At 47.0% G+C, this 10,843-nt stretch overlaps 1 protein-coding gene across 1 annotated transcript; it reads left to right on the forward strand.

Annotated features, from left to right (window-relative positions):
* Window positions 1–7,277: 7,277 nt before the first annotated feature.
* Window positions 7,278–9,212, forward strand: LOC147244232 (phospholipase A2-like). Its single transcript, XM_086188346.1, has 4 exons — window positions 7,278–7,663; window positions 7,749–7,896; window positions 7,981–8,114; window positions 8,301–9,212. The coding sequence occupies exons 1-4, from the start codon at window positions 7,615–7,617 to the stop codon at window positions 8,417–8,419; spliced, it is 450 nt and encodes a 149-aa protein (XP_086044472.1). The 5' UTR covers window positions 7,278–7,614; the 3' UTR covers window positions 8,420–9,212.
* Window positions 9,213–10,843: the final 1,631 nt, after the last annotated feature.

A 10,843-nucleotide genomic window follows, 5' to 3' on the forward strand; every position in this document is an offset into this window, starting at 1 on the left:
GGGTCAGGAGAGTGGGGTCAGGAGAGTGTGGGGTCAGGAGAGTGTGGGGTCAGGAGAGTGGGGTCAGGAGAGTGTAGGGTCAGGAGAGTGTAGGGTCAGGAGAGTGTAGGGTCAGGAGAGTGTACTGTCAGGAGAGTGTGGGGTCAGGAGAGTGTGGGGTCAGGAGAGTGTAGGGTCAGGAGAGAGTAGGGTCAGGAGAGTGTAGGGTCAGGAGAGTGTGGGGTCAGGAGAGTGTACTGTCAGGAGAGTGTGGGGTCAGGAGAGTGTAGGGTCAGGAGAGTGTGGGGTCAGGAGAGTGTAGGGTCAGGAGAGTGTGGGGTCAGGAGAGTGTGGGGTCAGGAGAGTGGGGTCAGGAGAGTGGGGTCAGGAGAGTGTGGGGTCAGGAGAGTGTGGGGTCAGGAGAGTGGGGTCAGGAGAGTGTAGGGTCAGGAGAGTGTAGGGTCAGGAGAGTGTACTGTCAGGAGAGTGTACTGTCAGGAGAGTGTAGGGTCAGGAGAGTGTAGGGTCAGGAGAGTGTACTGTCAGGAGAGTGTACTGTCAGGAGAGTGTGGGGTCAGGAGAGTGGGGTCAGGAGAGTGTGGGGTCAGGAGAGTGTGGGGTCAGGAGAGTGGGGTCAGGAGAGTGTAGGGTCAGGAGAGTGTAGGGTCAGGAGAGTGTACTGTCAGGAGAGTGTAGGGTCAGGAGAGTGTAGGGTCAGGAGAGTGTACTGTCAGGAGAGTGTACTGTCAGGAGAGTGTGGGGTCAGGAGAGTGTGGGGTCAGGAGAGTGGGGTAATGAGAGTGTGGGGTCAGGAGAGTGTGGGGTCAGGGGAGTGTACTGTCAGGGGAGTGTAGGGTCAGGAGAGTGTACTGTCAGGAGAGTGTAGGGTCAGGAGAGTGTACTGTCAGGAGAGTGTACTGTCAGGAGAGTGTACTGTCAGGAGAGTGTAGGGTCAGGAGAGTGTAGGGTCAGGAGAGTGTAGGGTCAGGAGAGTGTACTGTCAGGAGAGTGTGGGGTCAGGAGAGTGTGGGGTCAGGAGAGTGTGGGGTCAGGAGAGTGGGGTCAGGAGAGTGTAGGGTCAGGAGAGTGTACTGTCAGGAGAGTGTACTGTCAGGAGAGTGTGGGGTCAGGAGAGTGTGGGGTCAGGAGAGTGTGGGGTCAGGAGAGTGTACTGTCAGGAGAGTGTAGGGTCAGGAGAGTGTGGGGTCAGGAGAGTGTACTGTCAGGAGAGTGTACTGTCAGGAGAGTGTAGGGTCAGGAGTGTGTGGGGTCAGGAGTGTGTGGGGTCAGGAGAGTGTGGGGTCAGGAGAGTGTACTGTCAGGAGAGTGTACTGTCAGGAGAGTGTGGGGTCAGGAGAGTGTGGGGTCAGCAGAGTGTGGGGTCAGGAGAGTGTAGGGTCAGGAGAGTGTAGGGTCAGGAGAGTGTGGGGTCAGGAGAGTGTGGGGTCAGGAGAGTGTGGGGTCAGGAGAGTGTGGGGTCAGGAGAGTGTAGGGTCAGGAGAGTGTAGGGTCAGGAGAGTGTGGGGTCAGGAGAGTGGGGTCAGGAGAGTGTAGGGTCAGGAGAGTGTAGGGTCAGGAGAGTGTACTGTCAGGAGAGTGTGGGGTCAGGAGAGTGTGGGGTCAGGAGAGTGTAGGGTCAGGAGAGAGTAGGGTCAGGAGAGTGTAGGGTCAGGAGAGTGTGGGGTCAGGAGAGTGTACTGTCAGGAGAGTGTGGGGTCAGGAGAGTGTAGGGTCAGGAGAGTGTAGGGTCAGGAGAGTGTGGGGTCAGGAGAGTGTGGGGTCAGGAGAGTGGGGTCAGGAGAGTGGGGTCAGGAGAGTGTGGGGTCAGGAGAGTGTGGGGTCAGGAGAGTGGGGTCAGGAGAGTGTAGGGTCAGGAGAGTGTAGGGTCAGGAGAGTGTACTGTCAGGAGAGTGTACTGTCAGGAGAGTGTAGGGTCAGGAGAGTGTAGGGTCAGGAGAGTGTACTGTCAGGAGAGTGTACTGTCAGGAGAGTGTGGGGTCAGGAGAGTGGGGTCAGGAGAGTGTGGGGTCAGGAGAGTGTGGGGTCAGGAGAGTGGGGTCAGGAGAGTGTAGGGTCAGGAGAGTGTAGGGTCAGGAGAGTGTACTGTCAGGAGAGTGTAGGGTCAGGAGAGTGTAGGGTCAGGAGAGTGTACTGTCAGGAGAGTGTACTGTCAGGAGAGTGTGGGGTCAGGAGAGTGTGGGGTCAGGAGAGTGGGGTAATGAGAGTGTGGGGTCAGGAGAGTGTGGGGTCAGGGGAGTGTACTGTCAGGGGAGTGTAGGGTCAGGAGAGTGTACTGTCAGGAGAGTGTAGGGTCAGGAGAGTGTACTGTCAGGAGAGTGTACTGTCAGGAGAGTGTACTGTCAGGAGAGTGTAGGGTCAGGAGAGTGTAGGGTCAGGAGAGTGTAGGGTCAGGAGAGTGTACTGTCAGGAGAGTGTGGGGTCAGGAGAGTGTGGGGTCAGGAGAGTGTGGGGTCAGGAGAGTGTAGGGTCAGGAGAGTGTACTGTCAGGAGAGTGTGGGGTCAGGAGAGTGTGGGGTCAGGAGAGTGTGGGGTCAGGAGAGTGTACTGTCAGGAGAGTGTAGGGTCAGGAGAGTGTGGGGTCAGGAGAGTGTACTGTCAGGAGAGTGTACTGTCAGGAGAGTGTAGGGTCAGGAGTGTGTGGGGTCAGGAGTGTGTGGGGTCAGGAGAGTGTGGGGTCAGGAGAGTGTACTGTCAGGAGAGTGTACTGTCAGGAGAGTGTGGGGTCAGGAGAGTGTGGGGTCAGCAGAGTGTGGGGTCAGGAGAGTGTAGGGTCAGGAGAGTGTAGGGTCAGGAGAGTGTGGGGTCAGGAGAGTGTGGGGTCAGGAGAGTGTGGGGTCAGGAGAGTGTGGGGTCAGGAGAGTGTAGGGTCAGGAGAGTGTAGGGTCAGGAGAGTGTGGGGTCAGGAGAGTGTGGGGTCAGGAGAGTGTAGGGTCAGGAGAGTGTAGGGTCAGGAGAGTGTAGGGTCAGGAGAGTGTGGGGTCAGGAGAGTGTGGGGTCAGGAGAGTGTAGGGTCAGGAGAGTGTGGGGTCAGGAGAGTGTGGGGTCAGGAGAGTGTAGGGTCAGGAGAGTGTACGGTCAGGAGAGTGTAGGGTCAGGAGAGTGTAGGGTCAGGAGAGTGTAGGGTCAGGAGAGTGTACGGTCAGGAGAGTGTAGGGTCAGGAGAGTGTACGGTCAGGAGAGTGTAGGGTCAGGAGAGTGTAGGGTCAGGAGAGTGTGGGGTCAGGAGAGTGTACTGACAGGAGAGTGTAGGGTCAGGAGAGTGTACGGTCAGGAGAGTGTAGGGTCAGGAGAGTGTAGGGTCAGGAGAGTGTACTGTCAGGAGAGTGTACGGTCAGGAGAGTGTAGGGTCAGGAGAGTGTGGGGTCAGGAGAGTGTAGGGTCAGGAGAGTGTGGGGTCAGGAGAGTGTTCTTAACCAAATTTGAAGGACTGATGTTTGTTGTTGCCGAATATTTAAAATGGGATTTATAAAGTGGCTGATGATCTAGATTTGATTATGGAGAACAAAAAAAATGAATCAAATAAAAGAAAGTGAAAAATAAGATGATGAAAATAATATATACAGTACATATCTATATATACACACACACACACATATATATACAGTGTATATGTACACACAGTATATATATATATATTTACAGAGTGTATATATACAGTATATATATATATATATATATATATATATAAAACAAAACAACAACAAAAAAAAAATATATATATATATATATATAAAAATATATATATATATATATATATATATATGTACATACAGTACAGAGTGTATATACACACACACAGTATATATGGGCATTCAACAATGGAAATAACACTGGAATTGAATAAAAGTAGCGTTCCAGGAAAATTCCAAACGTAGACATATTTTCAGTTCCTAAATGTCAAATGCAGATCTCCTTTGTAATTGTTCCTTTATTTTTTGTATCTTTTTTCTTCTCTTCACTGCTTTGCCTCAAACAAAGTTGTTTTTCCTAGACGTCGACAATCCCCCCACCGATGTTCTCATTTGACTGCGTTGTCTCACTACAAACATCATTTATTGAGATGGAAGAATTTCAAATAAATTGCTGAAATATTAGAGATGTTGTTTGAGACGTGTGTGTGTGTGTGTGTGTCCCACCTGGGGACATTCATATTAAAGATCAAGTCCCCAACACAAATGCTGTTTTGTTTTTGTGTCCTTGTCTACGCGTCGCTCTTCTTCTGACTGCTGTGTTCAACAGTTCAACCTCAAAGAAATCCTGTCTTGTGTTCGTCTGCAGACGCGTTTGTTCATGACATCAGAGCTCCTTCTCTGTTCTGTTTAAAAGACTTCTATCTACCTGCACCAGACAGGAAATACACACGTCTTTCAAGCTGAATGGTTCAAACCATACAATTGCAAGTGTGATCTTCTGCTTGCACAGTTTTTAAACACAATGTATTGATCAAGTCAGCAGAACCGACCTCTGACAGTCACACAGTGACCGCACATGGAATCAGAGGACTAAACTTGGGACGTTCCTGTGTTCTTCATGTCATCAAGGCCTTTTTTTCTGTGCGTCTGGGATTTTCCACGTGCTCCTCCATATGGTGGAGCACGAAACTGCACAGATTAGGCAGCCTCCTGTTTATCTCTCACTTTTTCAGAGATCAGGTTATACACATGTACGTTGCTGGTGTCATACATGTGTCGTGTGATTTCCCCCAACCTGTCCATGGACTCATGTGATCATATGATATGAAAAGAACCCCCCCCCCCTTTTCCGATAGTGATTAAAAACATACAAACATAAAAACGTGTACAAATACTGTATAATATATGATTAACAAGTGTTTATACTACTAACCCTGTATGAATGAACTCTGATGTCATTATTTGTGACTGAGGAACATAAAAGGGACTCACGCCTTTTGCTCATAACCTTCAATAAAACGGCACTTTGCAGTTTTATTGTTGGGATTCTATCACGTCAGATGTCCTCTGTTTGCTAGTATTTTGGTGGTTTAATCTGACAAATGTTGCCATTCCCGTTCTAAAACAGAAATTGCAGTCTTACGGCACTCCTGGACCAAGCGGGAACCACTTCCTCTCTCGTGCCTTTTTACAATTTGTACTGATACCTGTATGTATGCACGCCAGCTGCCTCTGGGTGTAGGACAGGAACTCTTCACAACGCTACTTGTGGTTCCTCTCATGCTGAGAGAGTAACGTCCCTGACCTTAGATGGGTTCCTCAAAACAGGATTCCTCGAACTTCAATGGTGTAGTTGTTCTTGAGGTACTTTCTCTAACAGTTACAGGAACAAAGAACAGCATCACCAGCACCTTGAAGAGAACCTAGACCAGGGGTCGGCAACCTTTAACACTCAAAGAGCCATTTCCACCCGGTTTCAACGAAAAAGACAACACTGGGAGCCGCAAACACTTTTTATATTATAAAAAGGAGAAATTTAGGTAAAAACAAATGTGTACATATACAAGCCGCACTGGACTATAAGCCGCAGGTGTTTAAATGTTCAATTACCTGTGAGGGTTCCTGCAGAGGGGATCGTCTGGAAAGAGATGGCTGTTTGGGGAAGCTTCCGATTTGTTAACATTTCCTACAAACAACAAGTTGCATTTATGCATAACTTATAATAATAGTACGGAACATGAACCGCGCTGTGTAAACTGTCCGGTATCACACGACACATCGCGTTTCAGACACAAACTTTCACAGCATTCGAAACCTACTTACTGTGTAGAAATAAACGGTGCGCTCTCAGCACACTACCATAAACGAAGCTTACAGCGCTCGACGAGGCTATGCCTAATTAATAGGGCTGCAACTAACCACTATTTTAATAGTCCACTAGTCACCGACTACTGAAACGATTAGTTGACTAATCGGATAATTATAAATTTTTTCTTAAATTTAGCATGAAGTTGATTTAATTATGTAGCAAATGATAATAAATAAGAAAGATTGGTACAATGAAAAATACACCTTTTACTTAACACATTGCGGATTCGTACAAAAATTAAATAAAAATGTCCTGTCTAAAACCAATTAGGCCCAGTGTTCGGTCAGTAGATTCACAAATCCATAAATAAATAAACCTGTCCATTTTTTTAGGGACAGGCAAATAAATAATAAATCAAAATCAAGTAAACATTTTTTATAGCGTAAATGCGCTTATAAAATGTACAACGTGCGTCATAAAAACCGTACTGGCTTGAATGTCACTTGAATCTCACCGAGGCGAGTCAGACTGTTTCCTTCAACTGCCCGACCTGCTTTGTCTTCAAATGTTCCTGCATCACCGAGGTCCTGCCATGACACCAAGGTCTGCTTAGCAACCTTTGCTAGTAGCCTTTTTATTCGCGGTATCCAGGCTAAAATGCTCCCAAACTTGAGAAGTTTTGGTGCGCGTACCTGATGTTGACGCCGCCATTTCTGTATGTTACCGCGCAGAAAAGAGACGCTACTGCGCATGCGCGACTCTCGGCAGAGATTGTGATCAAGTAAGATGCCTCACTCTGTTGGAAAGACGCGTCTGGCGACAATAGTCGACGATGGAATTCATTGTCGACTATTTCTATTATCGATTTTTGTCGACAACGTCGGCTAATTAAGTGTTTTTTAAAAGTGCTTGTAACACAGCAGTAGGCCTAAAGGTAAAGTCACGTCTGTTTAAAACATAACCAGCCTACCAGAAACGCCAGCCGAAGCGTTCAAAGCAGTGGGGGAAAAAGTAGCGGCTTGTAGTCCAGAAAATATATAATTTTATTTTAATATTTCGAGATCACAATAATCTTACAATTTACAACTACAATTAAACAAATGAACAAACACAAAGAAAATACTTTTTTCAGATATTGATGTCGCTGGGCTTTCCGCACTGCCTGCTGACACTTCGAGTGCTGTCAAACGTCTCTGAAGAAGGCGAATGCTGATCACCGAAATTGCACAAGGTCCGAAGAAAGAAGTTAAAAACTTTGACTCAATAAGAAGACATGATACACGTTTTTGAGACAAATAACATGCACTTCAATCGGACACTTATAATTTATTTTCCCAAGCCACGCAGAGCCGCAACATAAGGATGAAAGAGCCGCATGCGGCTCCGGAGCCGCAGGTTGCCGACCCCTGACCTTGACGAATCAGTTACCTGAACATTGTACACGTTCTTTGTTTGTGTTCAGTCGGTCCCCACGGTGTTTGAGGTCGAACTGAAACTGATGCAGCATTAAGGATTTCAGTGTTTCTACAAATAATACACACCAAAGTTTTGTCACAACCTGTTCTCTACCCTTCCGTTAACACGACCCCCTCTGTGGTTACGGCGGGACGGTGTTGAAATGTTACCCTCCTGTGTGGATCCCTCCCGCCAGCGCTGAGCAATCGCCGTCCAGACAGAACAGCAAACATATAGAACAAAGGTTCCTGGGATTTCAAAGGGTACCTATCTCCTTGTGCATGTGTCGGGTTTGTGTTTGACTGTCCCATCATCAGAGGTGTGGGACCTTGTTGAGTATGAACAGCTGACTGCGTAGATCTCAAGGTCTCTGGGTATATAAAGGGGGTCAGCTCTGAGAGACGGTGCTAATTTAGGACTAGCCTGTTGAGTCACAAGATGAACACCCTCCACTCTCTGTTTCTCATAGCGGTAGCCATCTCCGTTGGTGAGTACACTCTTTCTTTCACGCTGCCGGTGAATTGACATGGCATGTTCTGGGACCGCACCAACAGAACTGTGCTATCCTCCAGCCCAGGCTATTGATTACAGGGCGCTCAACCAGTTTCGGAGGATGATCCTGTGTTTGATGCCGGAGAGTTGGCCGGTTCTTGACTACGCCGACTATGGCTGCTACTGTGGGAAAGGAGGCTCTGGCTCGCCCGTGGATGACCTGGACAGGTCCGGCCTTAGTCACGCTGCTCCTCTTTCATGGGCGACAAAGAAGTGCAACTCTTTTCAAAGTTTGCCATCTTTTACCTGCAGGTGCTGCCAAGTACACGACAAGTGCTACAGCGACGCCCTGCAGCACCCTGAGTGCTGGCCCATCATTGACAACCCTTACACCGAGTTCTATGCTTATAGCTGTGACAAGGAAAACAGGGAGGTCACCTGCGGCAGTGAGTACAGCAAATACAGCTGCAGTGAGAGATTGTTTTCTCAGCTTAATGCTGCTGGTGTGAAATATTAGTCAATTTTCTGTAAATGTTGAAGAAAAACAACACATTTTTCCCTTTCGTTAATTGATGGAAAGTCTCATGGCCCGTGTGGAGTGTGTTGAGGGTTCTTCATGTTCTCGTCCTCAGGCAACAACAACGAATGTGAGATGTTCATCTGTGAGTGCGACAGGAAGGCCGCTGAGTGTTTCTCCAGGTCCCCGTGGAACCCTGAACACGAGCACCTGCCCAGCGACCTCTGCGATTAAAAATCTGTATCCAATAAAGAACTCAAGCTACGATATAAAGCATCGACCTGCAGACACATACAGTGCTGTATCGTTTATCAGATAGATCGGGTTCAGGACCTCGGTTTGTTCAGACGACATCCTCCTCATCCTCGCTAACAAAGTCGGCCATAATTAGCAGTACTACTCTCATCAAGTCTTAAGCAATTGTTCTGTTTTACTGGCTAAAAAAATTACAATCAGGCTTCTGAGCTGCTACATTGAATTCCTGCGCCCTGTCAGGAAAGTAGTTCCGGCTATGTGCCTGATTCTGAAATAGCCATGATTTTAAAATTTTGTCTCATAACCAATGTTTTGCACAACCCCTTTTATATTAACACAGGAAAGACGTATGACAGAAGCATGCTAACACTTCCCATCCACTTCCATTCTTTATGCTAAGCTAGCTAGACATCTGTCAGCTCTCCAGTGCAGCACAGAGGAGGGAAGGGGATCTATTTTCTTGTCTGAGTCTTGATGAACAATAGTTTAGCTCTCCAAAATGGTGGTGTGTTATTTTCAGTATCGATCGATCCTCCACAATCTCTTTTAGTCATTGTTAAATTGACCCAAACACACCTCAAATGCTTTTACAAGCTATTAATAATTCAAGGACAAGGGTACAATCTCCATTCAAGGTAAGAGTACAGGTAATGGGTATTCATTTTTGTAGTTCTCATTTGTCATTTTTTTATCCAGTAAATAACTAAATGTTTGTGAAAGGCACAAGTCTCAAAGGGAGAAAAAGAGCTTCAAATTTACACGCCATTTGAAATATTACCATCAGTATTGCTTATATGCAGTGATATTGATCTTGAATAACCTCCATTTATTTATTTCCTCAGCATGGCAGACCTTACCACTCAGAAAAAATGTCTTAAATGTTGAATGTCTCAATAATAAAAGTCAACATTTAATGTACGCTTGCACAATAAAAGCCGACTGTAATCATTTTGATGCGTTATACGGTACAACTTCAATGCAGAGCACACAGATCCCAGGTTTTATTACCTGCTCACAGTCTGGGCTCTCTTCTTCCCTCATGATAAATAAGATATTACGTGTCACACGCTGGCTACTGTTATGGAGCAGATTGCTCAAAATCCTGCCAACAGCTACAGTACAGAGCCAGTAGAAAAAAAAAAAAAAAAAAAAAAAACCTGCCGTCATAAAGGTCACCGGATGATTGAGGATGAGATCTGGGTTGCATGTGAGATTATGTGCACCAGAATAATGCAAATCCAGCCACTGCAGACTGGTGTACGGGTTTCTCTCTCATCTCCTGGCAGTTAAATCTGTGTGATCACAGCTGTGGCTGCGGCCCGCTGGATCAGTCCATTGTTCAGACAGCACGAAGCGCCGGCAGCTGGTGGCTGGCTGCCAGTCGCCCCTGCTGTTGGCTCACTGATAAAACAAAAAAATTAAGCAAATACAAGGAAAACAAGAGATATTGACCACTCACTAAGCTTTTCTGTATACTGGATGTGTATTACTGGCAATGGGAGCGTCCCCTGCTGTTGTGAGTGGCTAGAATCACACACCGTCACTGGTCGTGCCCTCTGCTCTCTAGGACAGCTGGTACCTGAAGCTGGGGGAGGGTTGCACCTTGCCCCAAAACAGTTAAGCTCAGTTGAGTTACGAAACACGTGGGTGGTGTTGCACGAGTTGAGCTGAGATGTTCATCTCCAATGTCTGAGAAAAAAAGAGTTTATTCTACCTGTAACTTTTCACATTTCGTATTAGAATTTTCTCATCATTTGAGTGGTTCAGTTGGCAAAACTCCATAAAAAGCATTTTCAAAAAAGGGACTAAAACACTAAATGCTGAATTCTGTTGCTGCGCAGAAAAAGAAAACACCCTACGCCCACCCAAAGTTGCATGCATTAAATGGATGCTCATTAGGGTGGAGAGTAAACCTCCTGCAGGTGCAGCCCTGTCACATGTTGTGCTCCTGGTGCAAGAGTTCCCAGGTCGTGGCCCTGGCTGCTCGCTGAGAGGAAACAAAGTCACCTAAGCAGTGACTAATAACAAAAGCAGCTCTCTCTCACTCTGGCTGCTACAGTATCGTATGACTCCACCCTTGCATGTAAATACAGGCCCCAAATCAAAGTACACCCTGTCCCTGATGCTGCCATGGTTACTGACTATTAGCCAAACCAATCACGTCCATTTATACTCCCAGCATGTTATCTGACAAGTCACAGCAGGCAGGGGAGTGTCGGGAACAGGTTCAGCCATGCAAAACCATCATTACCACTTGGCCCAGAAGATCTCTGTCGACTTATTCTGTCTGGTATGCACGTATGACAAACTGGATGAAAACACCCCGGGAACCTGAGCCAAGAGTAATAAGGTCTGTGTGAAAGTACAGCAGGTGTACAGTACAGGGAGTACAGAGGACAGGTT

The sequence above is a fragment of the Aulostomus chinensis genome, chromosome 19 (genome assembly GCF_037954235.1).
Source record: "Aulostomus chinensis isolate RoL2024-O1b breed Wild chromosome 19, RoL_Achi_v1.0, whole genome shotgun sequence".
Lineage (NCBI taxonomy): Eukaryota > Metazoa > Chordata > Actinopteri > Syngnathiformes > Aulostomidae > Aulostomus > Aulostomus chinensis.

Coding starts and splice junctions, on each gene's coding strand:
- LOC147244232 (XM_086188346.1), top strand. CDS start 7,615: ATGAACACCCTCCACTCTCTGTTTCTCATAGCGGTAGCCATCTCCGTT. Junction 7,897..7,980: donor CCCGTGGATGACCTGGACAG/GTCCGGCCTTAG, acceptor TTTTACCTGCAG/GTGCTGCCAAGTACACGACA. Junction 8,115..8,300: donor CAGGGAGGTCACCTGCGGCA/GTGAGTACAGCA, acceptor TCTCGTCCTCAG/GCAACAACAACGAATGTGAG.